The 21,861-nt window shown below is 46.3% G+C and overlaps 1 protein-coding gene across 1 annotated transcript in view; it reads left to right on the forward strand.

Annotated features, from left to right (window-relative positions):
• Nucleotides 1-21,861, forward strand: part of VPS13B (vacuolar protein sorting 13 homolog B) — an 829,147-nt gene that overhangs the window by 803,576 nt on the left and 3,710 nt on the right. The window contains exons 53-58 of the mRNA XM_037730112.1: nucleotides 2,698-3,503; nucleotides 8,357-8,533; nucleotides 11,170-11,340; nucleotides 16,174-16,350; nucleotides 18,819-18,921; nucleotides 19,472-19,721. Coding sequence (XP_037586040.1) covers nucleotides 2,698-3,503; nucleotides 8,357-8,533; nucleotides 11,170-11,340; nucleotides 16,174-16,350; nucleotides 18,819-18,921; nucleotides 19,472-19,721 — 1,684 coding nt within the window. The remainder of the gene's footprint in view (nucleotides 1-2,697; nucleotides 3,504-8,356; nucleotides 8,534-11,169; nucleotides 11,341-16,173; nucleotides 16,351-18,818; nucleotides 18,922-19,471; nucleotides 19,722-21,861) is intronic.

Consider the following 21,861-nt stretch of genomic DNA (forward strand, 5'->3'; position numbering starts at 1 on the left):
CTCAGGTCAGCAGTTTGAGATCAGCCTAGCCAACATGGCGAAACCCTGTCTCTACTAAAAGTATTAAAATTAGCCAGGCGTGGTGGTGGGCACCTGTAATTCTAGCTATTCAAGAGGCTGAGGCAGGAGAATCGCTTGAACCTGGGAGGCAGAGGTTGCAGTGAGCCGAGATCGTGCCACGGCACTCCAGCCTGGGTGGCAGAGCAAGACCCCGTCTCAAAAAAAAAAGAAAAAAAAAAAAGTTCATTGTTTCTCATATATGGTTAAGAATTCATTAATTTGGACTCTGCTAATTTGGATTTATAATATTTCAAACAATGTTGGATAGAATGTTTTATTTGCCCAAAAATGTTCATAAAAATTAATAGCATAACAAAATTGGAGACTGACTTTTAACTAGTATAGCACAAAATTTCAGTTTATTCAACAATTTTAGAAACATTTTATCTAGGGCATAAATGTTAATGACAATAGAAGCAACCTATCATGAGAAAGGTACAAGTATTTCTTGGAACTTCCTTCATTCATTCAACAATGTTTTTCAATGGCTTACTGGATGCCTAGCACAGGACAGGGATACACCCATTAATAAAACAGCCCACTCCTGCCCTGGGGAAGATGACTTTCTCCTGCTAGGCATGGAATTGGGTGGGGTGTTGAGGGGTGCAGAAAGTAAACATTATAAGAAAGGAAATGTTATGGTGCAATAGAAGGCTAGCATTCTACAGGGATGAAAACAGAGCTCAGTAAGAGGGACTGGGACTGCAGGGCGGAGGGACCAGGAGAGTGTAGTTTTAAACAAATTGGTGTAGCTAAGCCACACTGCGAAGTTGATATTTGGGCAGAGACTGGAAGGCAGTAGGGGTTTGGTAATGTGACTGTCTGAGAGGAGCTTCCCAGGCAGAGGGCACAGCCATTTCAAAGTCCACAGCAACGTGCCTGGCATTGTGGAGGAGCAGGGAAGAGGCTGTTGTGGGCCCAGCGGAGCGGGTGGAAGTGGAAGCAGCAGTGCATGAGGTCCAGGGGGTAAAAGCTAGAAGGAGAGAGACCTCATGGGCCACTGAAGGGCTAAGCTTTAATTCTAAGGAAAATGAGGAAGTCATTGGAGCATTTTGAACATAGAAATGACACCCTGTGACTTAAATTTCTAGAAGATCATTGACTGCTTGTTAAAGTAGACTGTAGAGAAGCAAGGGCACAAGAAAGCAGGGAGACTAGTTAGGACATGATTATTACAGTCGCCCACATTAGAGATATGAGGGCTGAGACTACAGTGGCATCAGTGGAAGTGTCAGAAACGGTCAGATTCTGGATATACTTCTAAGGAAAAGTCAGTGGGATTTTCCTAATACATTGGATAATGCTAAAAACACAGGTATCAGGGATGACACCCACATTTTTAGTCTGCGCAACTGGTAGGATACAGTTGCCAGTAACTAAGATGAGAGAGACTATCTGCAGGCTCAGGAGGTAAGATCAAGAGATTGGTTATAATAGACATCTAAGTGACTGTGTGGCTAGGCAGTTAGATACACAAGATTTGAGTTCAGGGGAGGTCCAGGCCAAGTATATGCTTTGAAAGTCATCAACAGATAGATGGTATTTCAGGTCGTGAGACTGAATGAGATCCCCAAGGAAGTCAGTGAAGATGGGGATGAGAAGAGGACCAAGGACTGAGCCTTAGGCACTCTAAGAGGTCAGGGGAGGAGGAGGGATCTGCATAGGTAAATGAGGATGAGTGTTCAGAGAGGCAGAAGAGCTGAGAGAAGACAGGAAATAAAGAATTTCCAGGAGGAGGGAGTTGTCAGCAATATCACATGCTGTTAGTAGGTCGAATAAGCAAAAACCTAAAAGTCCATCATTTGATGTAACCAAATGGAAGTCACTGGTGACCTTGACAAGAGTTGTTTTGTTAGGCTGGGGGTAGGAGCACAAAAGGCTGCTTGGAGCAAGCCTTAGACAGCAGGGAAGGAGAGGAGCTGGAGACAATGTGTATAGAACACACTGTAGAGCGTCCATGTAGAAAGGATCGGAAAAATGAGTGGTAGCTAAAGGAGAGTAGAGTCAGAAGAGGGATTTTTTTGAGCTGAGAAATGACAGCATGTTTACAATCTGCTAGTAATGAAGAAAAGGATGATGGAAGACAGGGGTGAGTTGCTGGTGGGATGTCCTTGAGTAGGTGACAGCAGAGTGATTTGGTGCACTTTGGAGGGGTTCACCTAAGACAGAAGCATGGGTGGTTTTCCCCCAGAACTGGAGATGGGGAAAAGCTGAACATGGACTCAGGAGTGGTTGGTGGACAGTTGTGGCCAGAGTTTCTGCTGAGTTTTCTTCTGCCCGCATCACTTTCTCAATTTAGGGAGTCTTGGTTATTTTATTATCTCTGTCTTGTGATCATCATGATAAAGAATCAGTACACAAAGACCAGAGTGATGTTGTAGTAAAAATCTGGTGTTGATAAGGGAAACATACAGAAACATGACAAGAAGCTGTGATCGTCCCATTGGGAACACTTCCCAATACTGTTGGAGTGTGACTGGCTCTGTCCAGACACAATGTACTGAAAATTAAGTTCTTGTTTCTTATGAGAATCTGATGTCCCATCAGGAGGTATTTAATAGGGAACTGTCATTTAAAAAGAAAGAAAAAAGAAAAGGCAGTGGGGGAGACTAATGTTCTTTTCCCTTTCTCCTCTAGAGCCCTGGAGAAGATCGTTACATTCAAAATGTTCATCACTCAGTTGAGCCTGGCAGTGTTTGATGACCTCAGCCACCACAAAGCATCAGCTGAGCTTCTGAGACTCACACTGGACAATGTTTTTCTTCGCATGGCCCCGGAGGCTGGTCCCCTCCCTAGGGAAGAGCCTGTGGCCCCATTGTTTGAATTTTACTGTGTAGAGATCTACTGTGGGGACCTGCAGCTAGACAACCAGCTTTATAACAAGTCCAATTTCCACTTTGCTGTCTTAGTCTGCCAGGGAGAAAAAGCAGAACCCATTCAGTGTTCTAAAATTCAGAGTCTCTTCATATCCAACAAAGACTTGGAAGAATACAAGGAAAAATGTTTTATCAAACTTTGCATCACCTTAAGTGAAGGCAGGAGCATCCTCTGTGATATTAACGAGTTCAGCTTTGAATTAAAACCTGCTCGGTTATATGTGGAAGACACATTTGTATATTACATCAAGACTTTGTTTGACACTTACCTTCCTAACAGCGGGTTGGCTGGTCACTCCACGCACCTCTCCAGGGATAAACAGATGTTGCCCGTGCAGGTCACACAGCACGCCAGGGCCTTGGTGAATCCTGTGAAGTTACGGAAACTGGTGATCCAGCCGGTGAATTTGCTTGTCAGTATCCACGCTTCTCTTAAGCTGTACATAGCCTCGGACCACACTCCTCTCTCCTTCTCGGTGTTTGAAAGAGGACCCATCTTCACCACTGCAAGGCAGCTTGTGCACGCACTGGCAATGCACTATGCTGCTGGGGCCCTTTTTAGAGCAGGTAAGGACACAAGCTGAGGGTCTGTGATGAGCTAGAGCCTGGGTAGAAATGACATGCTTTGGGGTAGCACCTCATTTCAAGACCTAAGGAAGCCATTGGCTAGAGGTGATATACGTGAGCTTTACAGCTACACAGAACTGGATCTAAATCTAGAGCCTGCCGCTGTTAAGTGTAAGACTTCGGGCAAGTTATTGAACCTTCCTGAGTCTCCATTTTGTCATCGATAAAATGGCTTTGAAGATTTCTGAGCGGACAGTTGAAAATATGTGAGGTACCCAGCATTTTGCTTGGCACTTAATAAACATTCAGCAGTAGTAGCTGTTTTATAACTTAGAATTTTAGTTCAGTTTAGCAAACACTTTTTTAGCGCCTTGCAAGCACAGAGCCCTTTCTTAGCACACTAGAGCAACCAAGAAAACTAGCCCAGGTCTTCAGTCCCTGGGCCTACAAAGGAGTCCAGTTCTCGTTTTATTAGTTTTCTTCATTGCTGTTCATGAATAGCAGTAGGTGAGAAATTCAGAGGATTTGTGTGCTCGTAAGACACACATTGAGCCCTCTATCTATCTAGTGCTGCATTGCCTGTCTAAACAGCTGGTAAAGGGAAAGCTGTGGGTGTCTCGGCCTCTCCATAGACCTGAGCTCAAAGAGAAGGAATGGCCCTTGATCTGGCCTTACCACTCTCTGGGGCCAGGCAAGTGGCCTCTTGCAGGCCGAGGACTGCTGTTTCTCAGGGACTCAGTGAGAAAGGTAAGGATTCCCTTTTCAGTCTGGCTGGAAACGTCTGTAAGGGGTGGCTTGAACATACATACAAAATTTCATAGAGGGACTACTGTAGACTAGAGACTGACTGGTGGGTAGCGGGTGCAGTGGCTCTCACCTGTAATCCCAGCACTTTGGGAGGCTGAGGTGGATCACTTGAGCACAGGAATTCAAGACCAGCCTGGCCAACACTGTGAAACCTCATCTCTTCAAAAACTTAAGGTTAAAAAAACTACCCAGATGTGGTGTCATGCACCTGTAGTCCCAGCTATTAGGAAGGCAGAGGTGGGAGGATTCCTCAAGCCCAGGACTTCGAGGCTGCAGTGAGCTATGCTCACACCACTGCACTCCAGCAGAGGTGACAGAGTAAGACCTTGTCCCAAAAACTAAATAAGGATTGAGTGGTGGGAACCATGTGATCTCAGGATATGTTACAGTAATTGGCATCACACTGTGTGCTCCTGAGCCAAGTTCACTCTAAAGCAGTTTTAGTTTGATAATTGGGCTCCCAGGAATTCAAGCAAAGAACAGCATCCAGAGTTAGTCTTGTCAGCCCTTTCCAATAAAGAACATGGAAATCTTACTTTCTGAAAGTCGCAGAGGAGAGAGCCTTTGTTCTGTCCTCTTTGTAATGTTGTACTTGGTGAATGCATTCCCATATAAGATTAAGATTGTAGCAGTAAATGGACCTGTGTTGTTGCCATATTGGTAAGATTACATTTTTTTCCATAATGAAATTTATAGACTTACTAGGGTTATCTAGACTCTTTTATAAAAGATAATGACAAGATCAGGGAAAGGGTCCTGCGGGACCTGCTGTCTTGATACCTTGCACAACAACGAAGAAAGCGTTTCCCTCATGCTAAAAACTCATTTAAAATAAGCAGTTCACATTTCAAATTTAATAGATAGGTATATTTATATACAATTCCAGGAACTTTCCCTTCAGGGAGCCTTTGCTTTTCACGTGAGAAGAAGGCACGTGGGTTTCTGAGCTCCAGTCTGAGGCCTGGCAAGGACGATGGCTCCCATTCAGTCTCTGCACGACGCTGCAGTGCGGTGAGCTGCAGGGAATCTTGACCTGTGGCACCAAGTAACTGTCCCTGCAGCCCATGTGCTAAAAACGAGCTCTCTTTGTTTTGGTTTATATTTTTAATGAGCTTTCACAAGAACATTCTATTTGAATTTTATACAATTCACCTAAAAATCCTCTTAAGCTGACATTCTAATCTCACTGTATACCAAGATTAGGGATTCTAATGCAGTGGGCCAAGTTTTCAGAGCCTGTTGGAAACACAGTCATTAAAAATCTATGGGCGATCTGAAGACCATCTGAAAGAAAGCAGTGATGGAAGGAGTAGGAAATGGGAAGCTGCTGAGGCTCCAGACTCCCAGGTTAGCATCCTTCTAAGGGGAGGGGGAGGGCTGGCTGCAGGGGGGGCAAGCTGCCCACCCACATCTCACCTGGGTCAGAGGGCCCCTGCCTGTAGTGGAAAACACCCTGACCTCATTTCTAGGTCAAGGAAAGTTGTGGTATCAACTGGAACAGGTTTTAAAAATAAAGAAACAACTAAAAAGAAAAAAAAATTATGGGTGAAAGAGGCAGAATAAAAACAAAAATACAAATAAACAGTAGTTGGAAATTAGTAACTGACCCTATCTGAAGGAAAGCATGTGGCCTTTATCATTTCCCCAGGCCCCTCTCCAACCCCAAGTCTCAGTGTGATGGGAGCTAGGCAGACCCCCTTCCCCAACACAATTTCCAAACGCATGAGCAAAAGATAGATTCGCTTTTGGAGGACAATAAAGGAGGACTTCTGGATACTGTCTGCCCTTTTCTGGCCAGCTCAGATGCTACTGAGGTGTAGCTCTGGCCTACACATAGCCCTTCCATCAGGCAGTGGCTTCAGACTTCCAGGGCTCCAATCCCACCCTTCATGTGGCCCACAGGACGGGGGAGGGCCTGCCGCTGGCGGGAGCGAGAGGCTGGATTCCCACTCCCTCTGTGCCCGCGGCACCCACCCGAACAGGCCTGTCTTGGGGGACTCTGCTTGGCCATGGCTACTCTCCTTTCTATTATGCACAGACTCATTGGTGAGAAGGGGAATTAAGATGTTTCTAGACCAACTTTCTGCCTTTAGGTTTGCCCTTATAGCCATTCCATGCTAAAGGGAATCTGCTGTTTCTTAACCTGTAGAGAAGTCCTTCCACGGAGGAATATTCCACAGCCTCTCCAGCTCCCTTGCTGACTCTTTGCAGCATGAGCTTACAGAAGGAAGAGGTGGGTGGGCTTCAGAATCAGGAAAACTGTGTTAGAAACCCAGCCCACAGGCTGATCATCCAGGAGACGGTGAGCAGGTGGCTTAGTCTCCACGCCTCAGCCTCCCTTTGCCTGCCTGTGAGGCCGTGGTAGCAGCACCACCATGTCGCATTCCCCTCTGCCTCCTGTGCCTCGCGCATTCCCGGACCCAGGCAGCAGCTCAGTCACCAGCTAACCTGCATTGATTTGAAGGGAGCGAATACTTTTCTTGCAGTTACTGTGAGAATTAAACGTGTGGAATGCCTGGCATCCATAGAGCCTCTAATTTGTAGTCTTTATCTTCCAGAAATTATTCCCTGCTTTGCCCTAAACCCTAGTGTTACTATCCTAACATTCCAGAGAAGGGAGGAGGGCTCCAAATGTAAGAATGTCCGTCTCTACATGGGCTGGGCATGGGATTCTTCAGGACCTCGGCTTGGCTCTTGTACCTTCATCTTCCCGATCCCCGCAGATCCCTGAGCTGAGGGTCTCTGTCACAGGATTGTCCTCCGCTTCAGAGCCCGCTGGTGAGGGAGGGATGGCTCCCACCCAGTCCTGTCCCCATGCCCTTCCCATTACAGGGCTCCGAGCACCAGGCTGGGGAGATTAGTGGCTTCCTGGAGAAAGCTATCTTTCTGGACTCCTCCTCTCCTGTGTCCTCACTTGCCTCTCCAGTCCTTGGGGTCTACAGCCCCAAATCCCCACCCCGGAGAAGCAAGTAAGGGTATTGCCCACCGGACTCCACACACAGCCACGTTCCCAAGGGGTGCAGCTGCAGAGCAGCAGCCACCTCCTCGCCAGCCCAAGCTTCAGGAGGAACCAGATCCAGGCTGCTCTCCTGGGACATGCACAGGGAACACTCCCCTCTCACTAACCTCATCAGAATGTTCCTGTCTCGGAGTTCAAGGCCAGCTTGGCCAACATGGTGAATCCCCATCTCTAATACACACACACACACACACACACACACACACACACACACACGACAGCTGGGCATGGTGGTATGTGCCTGTAATCCCAGCTACTTGGGAGGCTGAGGCAGGAGAATTGCTTGAACCTGGGATTCAGAGGTTGCAGTGAGCTGAGCTTGAACCTGGGATTCAGAGGTTGTAGTGAGCTGCGATTGCGCCACTGCACTCCAGCCTGGGCAACAGAGTGAGAGTCTGTCTGCAAAAAAAAAAAAAAAAAAAGGTGTCCCTGTCACTAGTGTTTACATAATCGGAGCTGGAGTTGAAGGGGAGACATTTGTCTGGCTCTAGCTATGTTCCAAAGGGAAGCACTCAACTCATTAGGATTGGGAAAGATTAAAAACAACCCCTCCATCCTTGTCAGAAGTTAGCATCCCCTTTGCGACACCCCACTGAGCATCTGGCTGCCCCCAACCAGGTATCTCCTCCTATCCTGGTGCCTCTGCTGCCCTGGGGAGGCTTCAGAGAGAACCTCCCACCTGCAAACACCTGCAGCCCAAGAAAGCACCCTTCCTCAGGTGATGGCAGAGTGTGTCCCCAGCATGTGGACCCCTCTCAGCAGGAACATGGGAGGCTGGTCAAGGCAGTCATATTAAAGCCATTTGTGGGGCCATCAGAGGATCACTTTGATTTATATAAAGTATGAAAGTTTGCCATTTATGAATTCACCAGGAATGACTTATTTCCCTTATTTTCTTCCAAAGAAATGATTACTTTCCCAACTCTAGTGTGAAAAAAAATTGCAGGAAAAATGGGTCACTTTTTCACAAATGTTGAAAGTTCTGCATTTGAGATTTCAATCACCCCTTCCCTCTGGTCTGTTGCAGGCTGGGTAGTTGGCTCTCTGGAGATTCTTGGCAGCCCTGTGAGCCTAGTGAGAAGCATCGGGAACGGGGTCGCTGACTTCTTCAGGCTTCCGTATGAGGGGCTGACCCGGGGCCCCGGAGCTTTTGTGAGTGGCGTCTCCAGAGGGACCACATCATTTGTAAAGCACATCTCCAAAGGTAGTGGTTTCCATTCCTTGTAATAATGCCTTCACTCCTTCCCTGTCTTTTATTATTATTATTATTATTATTTTAAATGTGTTAAAGTTTTAAATGCATTCAGATTGCCTCTGGCTTTGTTTGGCCTGTTAGCTTGCAGTGAGAGTTTGGATTTGCAACAAAGCTCATATATAATGTCTTATGTTTTGAACAGATCACTACTTGCCTGTGGTGTGTGAAAATGTTTCAGAAACTTCAGAATATTAAGCCTCCCATTGGGAGAACAAGGATTGGCTCAATTGTTATTCCATGTGATAAATACAGAAATATTAAAGATGTTCAGGATTTCTGCTAAACATCAGAAACCCTACACTGTGTTGCCTCATCATATTTTTTTAAATGTAGATACAGTTGTCATAACTTTCTTAAGGATATGAATACATTCTGACATGGAAGCGGATTTGGGGGTGAAACAGCCAACTTTTCTCTAGCACGCCACGTAAACAGTGCCATCTTGTGGCCCAGATGGGTCATCGGGCACAGAAACCAAAGCGCTTCCCGCAAGGACAGTGTTTTAGTTTTATCCGTGTGTTTGCTTGATGTTATTTTGGTCAGGTTGGCAGAGACTTGGGAACTAACAAGGGCCATCTGAGTCCCCTTTTCTTCTCAGCGGGAGGCAGGGAAAACAGGGCAAAGGGCTTCTTCTCCATAAAAGGCATCTGACCATAGGCCATAGGACAGGTTGTGGAAGTCTCTGGAAGGCCTCAAAAGAAGATTTGAGCTTGAAATATGAGAATCCGTGATCCATAGAGGGGGTGAGGGACTATGGGTGGGGGACTGGCAAGAGAACAGCCAGAGTCATAAAAACAAATTCCACGGACAATGAAAAGGACACTCCCCCAGGCCTCAAATCATCTGGGAGGCCTAGGGGCTGAGCTGCAGAAACTCATCCGTTGAGTCACTGGCAGACCGCTCACTCTTGACACTGGAATCTCTGTGGTTCTGTTGTTTTTATGTTAAAATAAGACAACCAACACCTGCTAAATTGAACTGCAGCGGTATTTTCAGCATACTGACTCATTGAATGTTTTTTTTTACACTTGTTCTCGCCTTCTCTTAGCAAAATCTGTTTAGTTTGTTGGTATCTGTATGTATGGCGCACACAGATATTTTTCTTTTCTGATTACTGGTAAAGATGCAGCTGCAAAAACGACATTGACCATTTCTTCCTGAAACTGGACCTGCAATAACAGATGAGCTAGTTTGTTAGCGTCCAGATCTGTCCATGAAACTCAACTCAGTTTCTCTCACTAAGATGTGCAGACTTGCTAGAGGGAATTGTGGCTGTTGTGAGCAAGATACCAAAATAGCTTTTCTTAGGAAAACCAGACAGATTCATGGCTCTCACATGATTTACCCCCTTTATTCCCCTCTTTTTTTAGTTAACATCCTATCAAAACTGTACATATTCTCCATGGCACAATAATTACATCCTCAGAATGGCAAGCAATAAGGTTTAGTATCTCCCTTTGTTATGACTGAAGTTATAGAGAAGGAATAAAATATATTCCTAAATTGATATATTTATAATCTTTTTAAAAATCAACAATATAACCTTACCCTTTAAAATCAGAACAGGCAGATTTTAACCTTCAAAATTGGGCTTCAGTGAAGGCATCAGTCCTAACTGGTGTTTTGTCTTGTTTTGTTTTGTTTTGTGTTTTTTGTTTTGTTTTGTTTTGTTTTGTTTTGTTTGAGACAGAGTTTCGCTCTGTCAGCCAGGCTGGACCACAGCAGCATGATCTCAGCTCACTGCAACCTCTGTCTCCTGGGCTCAAGCAATTCTCCTGCCTCAGCCTCCCAAGTAGCTGGGATTACAGGCATGCACCACCACACCCAACTAATTGTTGTATTTTTAGAAGAGACAGAGTTTCACCATGTTGGCCAGGCTGGTCTTGAACTCCTGACCTCAGGTAATCTGCCGGCCTTGGCCTCCCAAAGTGCAGGATTACAGGCGTGAGCCAAATACTGTTTTAACCAAACCTTGACAATTATAGTGAAGGATAGCTTCATGTGAAACTCTAGGCTGCTTTCTAGAGCCTGAGATTCTTACCCTTTGAAGAGTGTCATCACCCCTGTGGGCAAGTGTTCATCTTTGCCTCATTTTCTATCTTATTTTATTTTATTTACTTGTTTTATTTGAGACAAGGTCTCACTCTGTCACCCAGGCTGGAGTGCAGTGGTGTGATCACAGCTCACCACAGCCTTGATGTCCTGGGCTCAAGCGATCCTCCCACCTCAGCCTCCTGAGTAGCTGAGACTACAGGTGTGCACCACCACACCCAGCTAATTTTCTGACTTTTCTTAGAGACGGGATTTTACCATGTGGCCCAGGCTGGTCTCAAACTGCTAGGCTCAAGCAATCCTCCTGTCTTGGCCTCCCAAAGTGCTAGGATTGCAGGCGTGAGCCACGGCCCCGGTGGTTTACCTCTTTTCTTAAGGCTCTTGCATCAAATTGCCTGAAAGGGAACCACTATCACCCACCACTGTGCATGTCCCGGAGGGGCCACAAGTGCTCCTGCTGCCTCCAAAACTGCTGCCTTGGGGTCCATGATATATGTGACAAGGAGGCCAACCCTGTGCCCTTTTTCCCTCAGGTACCCTCACATCCATCACCAACCTGGCCACAAGCCTGGCCCGGAACATGGACCGGCTCTCGCTGGATGAGGAGCACTACAACCGGCAGGAGGAGTGGCGGCGGCAGCTCCCCGAGAGCCTGGGCGAGGGGCTCCGACAGGGCCTGTCCAGGCTGGGCATCAGCCTGCTTGGTAAGGGGCTGCGGGGCCTCCTGCCTGTCTGACTCCAGCAGGCTGAGGTGCATGGTCTCCCAGGATTGGGCAACTTCACCTTCTCCCTGGGGATGGCCGGGAAACGTTCAGAGAAGGTAAGGCACTTGCCCTGACTCCTGCAGTGTGTCCCGCCGGGGGCTCACCTGCACAGCTGCCCATGCAGTGCCTTTGCTTTGTGTATGAAATGTGTCTTGGGCCTCACTAAAGTTCTTCAAAGGAAATCCTAATTTGATAGGACCCCCTGTGAGCGCAGTGGTGTCTGCATGAGGACAGCGGTGTCCGACTGTTTGCTTTCTGAAGAGCGTGATGGGCAACTCTTTTCAAGCACTGGCTCCCTCACTCCCACACATGTTGAGATGCTTGCTTTTGCTTGAGAAGCACTAGAGCAACATGCAAGTGTCATGTAAACTTCAGTGAAGAGCCCACTTTGTCCTTTTACTTTTTTGAGATCAGCCTGACTCAGAGCAATTATTGTTTGTAGAGCAGCCAGATGGTATAGTTAGAGGTGAAGATTGCTATGGATATTTCAAAATATTACAAATGTTTGAAAATAAGTTACTTTAAAGAAATCTATAAAAAGGAAGCTTCAGAGCTAAACGTTTTCAGGGCAGGATTTTCAAGGATATTTTTTGTTTATTTGTTTGCAATGGAATTTAAAACTGCATTGCTTGGCAATGTGCCTTCTGCACATCTGAGGGAATGTGTGCCTCCCAGAGATCAAAGTGACCCAAAGCAGTGCAGAGCAAAGGGTAGAAAAGATGAGCTTGAAAGGACTTGCCCTGTCTCCGATCTTCAGTTCTCTACAGAACTTCACAACTTCACCACTTTGGATGAGGGGAAGTGACTTGGCCGGGTCAAACCTCCAGCAAGGACAGAAGCCTGGGCCTTCCTACCATGTCACCTACCCCTGCGGGGCTCCAGGCCTGGAAATAATCAGGATGTGGGGAGATTGAACAATTACAAGTTCCAGTAGAGGAAAAAACACATTTCCCCTCAATGTTTATGGGTTTGGTGGGCCTTCTTGACTCTGCTTCACCCTCACGGGGACACTGTGGAGCATTATGAGGCTCTTGAAAATTGAAGGAAGTCTTTAGCTATATGCCCAGCCGCATTGCCCCAGGTCAGCAAGGAAAAGTATCTGCTGGCTGAGAGATGCCACAGAGCCTTTTGGATGAGCTCCATGACAGTTTTCCAAAAGCATTGGCTCTTGGAAAAATTCTGTTTAGCCTGCAGTATTGGCATCAGCCTTGCCTGCATCTACCAGATTTGTTCCCCAAACACCCTCACTTTCTATTACACTCTGGAGCCTGCACTGAGAATGGACGTGAAGCTCTGCATCACAGCTGCATTCCGTGTTTCCTCCCAGACCTGATACTTTCTCATGAACACCAAAACCAGGATGTCAAGAATTGCTTCTCTGATCCCTGCTTCTTTTGGGTCACTTCCTGGTTTGTGACGTGCTGCTGGATTCCCCAGAGACCAACCCACCTCTCTTGGCCACTTTTGGCTATGCCATCTGGAATCCCAGCAAAACAGGCCTCCATCAGGTGAATCGGAAAAGTCCCCTCCAGTTATGAGGGAAATCCTCAGCAATATTACTTTTGCATTCCAATTTCATGTTGACTTGATATATAAGATGGCTTTTTGTTTTAAAGGCTTTTATCTTGAGAACAGGATGTCTGGAGTTAAAGGTATTGGCATATTTCCAAACCTGTACTATTCTTGAGTGTGATCGCTTAGGAGTTAATATGATTTGATGAATATGTTAAGAGAGGGTGTCAAATTGAGAACCAGGCAGATCCACCACCTACAGTAAAAAGGACCCTAAAGTAAATTGGTTGAAGAAATTAGACCCAGTGATTCTTGACGAATTTTGAAGTCTTCATCAGTATATCCATATTAAGAGGAGATGACAGAAGCCAAAATAAAAGAAGTATGGGCTGACAGGACAACTGGATTAAAATAAGCAACAGTTTCATGAAAAAGGGCTAACTTGAAAAGAAATCTTTTCACTCCAGCTCTTTAGAGGATCTAAAGTAACCTTGTTGAACAGTGGAAAATATCACAACATGGAATTCCTTGAATAAAAATTTATTGACTTTAAATAATTTTGGCAAATGTTACATATATACAATTTTTTAAAAACCTCTTTACATTGTTAAAAGAAAAAAAAAGTCCCCTCTGAGGGAGTGACTCAAGAGTTGCACATCCCAAGAGACAGCACGTAAGAGTCATCCCTCCAATACCACTGTCTGCCATTAGCAGACTGATGTATACTACAGTCAGTGGGGAATTTAGGAACAGCAGGCAAAAGTGCTTCCTTTTCAGTTTGCTCATCTGTTCTGGTCAAAAAAGCAGCGCCGAGCTGGAATGTTGCAGTATATTCTGTGGGTCTCGTTTCTTTCCAGAATGGCGAGGTGTGTCGTGGTATCCCATCTTATGCCTGTGTTTCTGATAGTGTGACCAAAAAAATGCCAGAAACAAAATTACACCACATGGGAAAGGCAGCATCAAAACAGCCACATCACCAGGAACTTCCAGAGCTCAGTGACCAAGTTCTGCCCAAGGCTTAGGAGCAAGTGACAGAAAGAGGCGAGGGAAGGCCTGATGGTTTCCCACTCCGTAATGAAGGCCTTCCTCTTCTTCCTGCTCCCCCTCCTCTTTCTTCCAAGGCACAACAGGCAGTCGCTTCTGTGTTGTGCCACATGCAGCACTCACTCAGTCCTGGAAACCCCTCCCAGGCACGCTCTTCCCTCCTCACTGGCTTCATCAGATCACAGCCATCTCCATGTGGCTGCCCACCCCGCGGGCCTGACGCCAGCAGGCAAGTCTTGGGATCAGTTTCCACTCCTGAAAGCCTTCGAGCAGAGTTTGAGTCTATGACAGTCAATAATTTACCAGTTGTGGGATTTAGCTGGATTATACTTCAGAGAAGAGCTATTCCAGGCTCTATGAGAAGCTGCCTCTCTCAAAGCAGGGCTACACGGACCATGAAGCGGCTGCGCTTTTCCGGCCTCTCTGTTCTCCAGCTTGTGAGCACAGAGGGAGATAAGGCACCTGGTGGCCGGAGAGGTGTTGGTGTGTGTGACAGGCCAGCTTTCCCCCTCAAGGGTCTGCTGCTAAGCTTGGGGCAGGTGGTCCCACAGCTCCCTCTCTGACTCTCAGAATCTAACACCTTGTCATGGGGTTCAGGCTTTTCACTTTGGGGGCTGCCCGAACAGTCGTATCTGTCAAAGCCACAGTAACTGGAGCCTTCGCTGTGGCTGGAGAAAGTGGAAGAGCAGAACAAAGGAGGCTTCACCCAATACCTGTGTGTGCTGGAGCAGGTGGCCATCAATGCCCTGTGCGGGTGACTCCACCCTCTGATTTGATGCTGTTCATTTGGATAATCTGCTGAGGTGACTAGAAGAGAAGACCCAGGGTTCCTGCCTGTCCCTCAGTGTGGCCATTCTGACTTCCGATCTTCCAGATGGAGAATGGAGTGTCACTGGCAAGTGAGGGGCGCTCCCAGCCAAAGCCAGGCCTGGCTGTCTGCCCCTCACCCTTGACAGCTGGGGCTGTCTGGGCCCGCCGGGAGCAGCTTCCTCTGCTCACCCTTGTGGTTTCTGTAGATGGTTTGGGCAGCACAACTCTAGGCTGGGAAACAGGCCTCTCGCCTCAGCTCATTCTGAATGTTAGTGCATATACTTAAATGGCTCTATGAAAACCTAGAGGAATGGAGTCCATGAAGAACATTTCCTTTACAATTGATGTTATGTGCACAGCTGGAGCATTTTCACCAATCCTAGCAGCTTTGAGTTGAAAACAGAGAATTCTGTCAAGAATTTTAAAGAAATGTTCCCTTCTTTCTCAGTCAGGGAACCCTCCACTCCATCATGAAAAAAATCAGAATGGTGAGGCTTTTTTAGCTCTCATGTTTGGCCTCTCCAAGTAGGAGGAGCAAGGGGCTGTAGCCACAGGACTGCCTGAGGGGCTCCTTTCATCTGTAACCCTCAGGCTCAGTGCAGGCAATGTCCTGTGCTGCGGCTGTGGGAGCAGGGCTGCAAAGGGTATTTTGGTCGCTATTCTCAAGGAGGAGTAAGTGGCCAAACCTCAATTCAAGTGAGAGAGAAAGGTTTTCCAAGATTGGCAAAGAGGAAGAGCCTGTTTTATAAACAGGGTAAGTGAATATCTTGGTGGTTAAGAGCTATGCTGTGACTCAGACCCTCTGTGCACTTAACAGCTGTATGATCTTGGGAAAATCTCCTGAACATGGTCCCCAGACCTCGTAAGCATTCAAGATAGATTACCTATAATCAAAATAATCAATATATCAAATTACTCTTATGTATTAATCTATTAATACTACTAAATTATTATGATTGTTATGATTATTATTAAAAGTGGAACATTAAAAAGGGGCTAACCCCTTCTGGTTTTTCATCCTCCTGAATCAGTCAGTGCAAATGTATTAGGCTGAACAGTCTTTCTCTGCTCCTCAGGAATTGTTAGCTTCTCCCTCTAAACTGTGTTGCCTGATTTCTGAGGAAAGATATATGGGCCACACTTTGCATTTCTGACAGGTTTGTGAAATTCTGAACTGAACTTCACAGATCCTCACTGTGTGAACCAAACTGTCTGAACATTGTATTTTGGTGATGATAATGTTTGCTGCCCTCAGTGTAGATAATTGGTAAATAAATGGGTAGTAAAACCTTTATAATGAGGGTGGGGACTCATTTTCAATCCAGATAAAACTATGTTCCAGATGGAGCCTTTCCTTTTCTGAGGATTTTAAGCCTCTGTCCTTACCGAGGGCTTTTGTTGTTCCAGGTGCAATTGCTGGTATCGTTGATCAGCCGATGCAGAACTTCCAGAAGACATCTGAGGCACAGGCTTCAGCAGGACACAAGGCCAAGGGTGTCATCTCAGGTGTGGGGAAAGGAATCATGGGGGTGTTCACAAAGCCCATCGGAGGAGCCGCTGAGCTGGTGTCACAGACTGGCTATGGTAAGTCGGTGGAAAACCCGTCAGGCCCACCCAGACTTTACTGATTTGCATGATTATACCAAGGGTTTCCTAAGATAATGTAACCTTTCACACGGCAGAGGAGTAGCAAACTAGTGGCTTTTTCACCTCTCTATGCTTATTTACAGAGTAGAATTTTACTACTAACAAAAAATAATTAAACTGTAGAATTGGGAAACCAGTTACTAGTTTCAGTCTACATATGTCATAGAATCTTTTTCCAGTACACTTGATAGACTGTGATGAAAAGTGACCAGTTTAGAGGTGGAGGGCAGAATGGAGAATACAGTAGAGAAAAGAATTATGACTTTTTCCTATGAGAAATGTGGAAGGAGAGAGAGGTTGTGGGAAGATAACTTTAAGAAGCAGTAGAGAATGAGACAGAGTTTGGATGTGCACATGGATCTTTGGGTTTGGGGTGGCCTTCTCACCCATAAAACCACCATCCCGCTCCCTGCAGCCAGGCTGAGTCCCCTGGCCAGCAGAAGCAAAGAATCTACAACTAAAAGCCCTTTCCCTAGGCAGACAGCCGTGGAGTGCATGGGCGCAGGGCTCTACTTGCACTTGGATGGGGTGTGCCAGGGCCTCTCCCCATGCAACGGTGTGCACACATGAGTAGTGGGTGCCTGTGAAAGGAAGCACCTCCTCCCAGGCTCATTTTCAGCATTCTTGGCAGAATACATTAAAGTGACTTTCCATAAACCTGTGTTACCATTTTACCTAAAATTGGTGTCATCATTTTGGTCATGAAGCAGGCTGTCTAGCTAGTATCACAAACCACAGGAGTGCCCTCTGGTTTGTCAGACATGTGAGCACACTGTGTCTGCATCCACATCTGGCCATAAAGCCCATGGGATGTTTCAAGGCAGGCCTGACAAGCAGCAGCCAGATCAGGGCATAAAAACAGCATCTGAAAGGAAGGGAGTAGAGATGAATGAGTGCCCATACCTCAGGCAGCCATTCGGAAAGCATCCTTTAAGAGACCACACAGATGTCAGCACATGTTCTTCACTTTCCCTCGTCTCCCTCATTTCCCTCTCCTTCTGTGAATGACATTTTCACTCACAGGGAAACTGACAATAAGATTTGCTATAACCTGTAAGTGGGAAAAGTTAAACTCTCCCTTATCAAGCGCTTACATATGAATAAAAATAGTATTCCTTTTGATGCAGACCTCAGTGAGGTAAAGTCAAGTCATACTTCATAAATTGTTTTGGTTTTGAAAATGCCATTGTCCCTCACCGTGTTTCCCAGGGCTGAGGAATGCTCCCTTATGTAAGAGGATCTCAGAGCAGAGCTTCACATGGCCTTTTTGGTTTCTATCACTCTTGTAAAACTTTTATTACCAAACTGAAGGTTTTACAAACCACTAACTCTTAGTCTAATGACTATGCCTCGTTTATAAACATTTACAAGCCCTCTGAAAGCATACATGCTGTACCATCTCTGGTTCTGCAGAGTCTCTGTAAAGGCCTGTGTGGCTGCTGCTGGGTGCCCTCATTTGGTGCTGGCACCAGGGAGAGCATGTCATAAACCAGAGACCCCACGCATGCTCATAAATGTATATGGATTCGTGTTTAACGGCTAGATTAAGTCACTTAGCATTTAAATACTGTATCTAGGCAAAGGGTGTGCCTTTGTATATATCTATGTGTGTGTTGTGTTTATTTTCTGACTAGCCCTAGCACAGATAAAGAAGTATTAATATTAAGGAAGTCAACTAACAATCTAGACTTTTTTTTTTTTTTTTTTTTTCATAACATTAGAGGTTTTAATCTATTTTTACAAGAGATATAAGGAGACCTACTAATAGAACATGTTGACTACAGATTTTTTAAGACACAGGGTCTTGCTGTCATCCAGGCTGGCATTCAGTGGCACAATCATAGCTCACTGCAGCCTCCAACTCCTGGGCTCAAGTGATCCTCCCACCTCAGCCTCTGGAGTAGCTGGGACTACAGGCGTGCACCACTATGCCTGGCTAATTTATTTTTTGTAGAGATGGGGGTCTCACTTTTGTTTCCCAGGCTGGTCTCTTAACTCCTCGACTCAAGCAATCCTCCCACCTTGATTTGACCTCCCAAACTTCTGGGATTAAGGCATAAGCCACCATACCAGACTGACCTATCTAGACTTTTCTTAACACATCAATTACAAATGATGTCTAAGCTATTGCTCATGACCAGCCTCTCTCAGGAGCATTTTTGCTTCCTCTAATTGCTAGTCTATGCTTGGACTGTAACATTCATATTTTAGTTTGTTACTAATGCAAGATCACCAAGGTTAAGAGCATTGTAATATTTAAAGATTATCTATACACTTGCTTCCAAAGATGTGACATCATTTTGGATCTGTAACGTTTTATGGATGGCTCTGAGCAGATGACATCATTGCAGCATGAAACTGTTTTCCAGAAAACTAGTAAAACTCTCTTACTTCTCTTACCACAGGTATTTTACATGGAGCTGGACTTTCTCAACTTCCCAAACAGCGCTATCAGCCAAGTGATCTACATGCTGACCAGGCTCCAAACAGCCATGTCAAATATGTCTGGTAAAATTATTGAGACACTTGCTCAACTTTACATCCATACTGTATGTTAATAGCTCCTGGCTTGCTCTCAAGATAATGAGCCACGCTTCCAGGGAGCCCAGGAGTGGCCATTGTTGGCACTGGTATCTCAGGCACAAGTGCACTGTAGAGGGACAGGAAGAGGCTGCTGTTCCCAGGTTTGGGGCTGGCTGCACAACTCCTCTACTCCATACATGACCACTCAAGGAAGGTCACACATTGGCAGAGAAGCCCAGTCTTGCTAGAGGGCCTAAGATTCCCTGTGGAACCAGCACTCTAATTAGAGGTGTCATTTCTAATGGGAAGAAAAGGAGTTAGGCAAAGCCAATCTTTGTTCCCAGGAGGAAGCTGGTTTTGTTAGCCAGAATCAGTTGACAACTACATTTCAAGCTAAAATGAATAATTGATGAGGGCCCTTTGCCCTTGGGGAGCTTTCTATGGTGTTGCCCCATCCATTGGTAAATAATGAGCACTGATAAGTGACCATCTTTTCAAATCTGTCCCCTGGCCTCACTTTTCTCCTTTTAAACAGGAAAATGCTTCAGTCTCTGGGCAGACCAGAAGTACACATGGCCCTGGATGTGGTTCTGGTGAGGGGCTCAGGCCAGGAGCATGAAGGGTGCTTGCTGCTGACATCAGAAGTGCTCTTCGTGGTGAGTGTCAGTGAGGACACACAGCAGCAGGCCTTCCCCATCACAGAGATCGACTGTGCACAGGACAGCAAACAGAACAATCTACTCACAGTGCAGCTCAAGCAGCCAAGAGTGGCTTGTGATGTGGAGGTATGTTTCAGAAAACAAGGCGACCAAGACTAGCTGCCAGGGAGGTTGAGAAGCAGGCTGATTATGGTACCCAGGCATTTATGAGCTACAGCCTCTGGGTAGCTGCTGGAGACCAAGGAGAGCTGTTACCCAGAGGTGGGAGTGTGGAGGCCAGAAGGCCACTACAAAAGGGCACTGGGAAGCCCCCACCCAGAGGTGCACATGGAGAGCCCCGCAGGCAGCCAGCAGAACTCAAGGTCTGGGGCTAAGTCACCATGTGAATTGAATGAGGCTGATCTGACTTGGCCGTCATGGGGCTGGGGTGCTCAATGGACAGGACATGATAATGAAGTTCCAAAACGAGTGGGTCGGTATAGGAAGGGCCAGGATTGGGGCAGCAATTCCAGGCAACTACTCCACAAAGGAGGCCACTGATCTGAAAGCCTAAAGTCAGGTCCTTGGCTGCCTGAGGCCTGCAACTGGCTGCAGGAGGTCTGTGGATGCTGGAGAGGCCCACTGCAGAAGCAAGGGGCATCATGAAACAAGACTCTCCACTCCCTCCCATACCCCCCAACCTGGAGACTTCAAGGATCAACATTTTGGAGTCGGTCTGTCTTTCAAATCCACTGGTTTTCTCTGGCTGTTGTCTTTCCCACAGGATAGTTTCCCAGCCCTTAACTACCAGAGAGTTACCCCTGGGGATGACACTTAGGCTCTTGGGGCAGCTCTGTGGCTGGCTTCTGGCATGCACAAATTAATGTGGAACGATGCTCAGGCAAGGCATACTGGGTGTCAGGAGTCAGAGGTGAGCTCTGACCAGAAAGACCTCAGCTTCCTGTAGTCCAACCCAGGGTAAACAGGTGCACCTAATAGAAAACTGCTCTTTGCCCTTCCTTCCCGGATGATGGCCTGATCCGTAAGACCCTAATTATTTACCTAAAAACAGACGTCTTTTCTCACATAGCAAGACAGTGGTGGATCAGTGGCAAACTAGAGTCTGCTGACCCTAACCTGGGGATTGAGTGGCCTCAGCAAAGGACAGCAAACCTGCCTCCAGCAGATCCTGCCTGATCCCTTCTTTCATTATCCTCTTCCTGGGATGGGAGCCTGTCTCCCTCACACCACTGTTTGAGTAAAATTATCTGAGAAGATGGAAAGTGGCCAACCACAACAACTCTTAAGATTTCTCTAGTTTCTTGGATCATGATCATAGTCAGGCTTTAAGCTAGGGTTTGGCACCAGGACTACATTGCTGCTTCGAGTTGATGACTTTCTGGGAATAAACAGAGGTCAGATGTCCAGGCTGACTTTACTAGATCTGCCAAAATCTTCTGATCAGTTGACAATAAAGCAGCGGTGATCTGGCTACAGGATTTGGCAAGGGATATCATTACCGTCAAGTCTTTAGTCCTTAATGAGAAACCTCCAAGGCCCTGTGGCCATCATTCATCCTTAGCTGCTTGGGAAATATTTCAGATCTTTTGAGACTGGAGATTCTTTTGCCATTGAACTGTCTCTGTCTTCAACTGTGATCTTTCTCTTTTGTGTTTGAGGCAGGTACTGTGGAGAATCATCATAGCTAGAGGGGAACAGACCTCAGTTTCTCTAGGGGTTATTGAGGTCATATCTGAAGTCACCACACCTAAAAGTTGCCAAGATTATTGGGACTGTGGCATCAGAGGAAGCAGCACTAAAGCTCTGGATACGATTTTTAACACTGATTTTCCACTGGTATCCAGGGCTAAAAGAGGGTTGGTATTAAGGAAGGCCTAAAACAGAGGTGGGAAGACATGACTGAGGGCAGAAGCACTGTGCCCACACAGCCAAAGCTGGGTACTGGCCAGAAGGTGGATGGGCCAGTGTGCCTTAAGCCTCCACATTCTGCTTTCTCTATTCCACTTTACTTCTCTCCTTAAGTCATAAATAGGAGTAACTGTTCCCTTAATCCTGTGTCTATAACCTAACCTCTCCTACCCACCCCCACGAAAACTCATGCTGCAGAGCATCTGAGACTAAACCCTCCCAAGTGCTGTAATCCAAGGTATTTTCAAATGAGTGGGCAGGGGAGGGTGGCCAGCAGTACTGCCTTGTCAGTGATCTTTCTTAAGCTGCCTGGCTCTTAGTGCATCCCAACATAATCCACAGACATAAGGAAGCCTGT

This window comes from Cebus imitator, unplaced genomic scaffold (genome assembly GCF_001604975.1).
Source record: "Cebus imitator isolate Cc_AM_T3 unplaced genomic scaffold, Cebus_imitator-1.0 Scaffold331, whole genome shotgun sequence".
NCBI lineage: Eukaryota > Metazoa > Chordata > Mammalia > Primates > Cebidae > Cebus > Cebus imitator.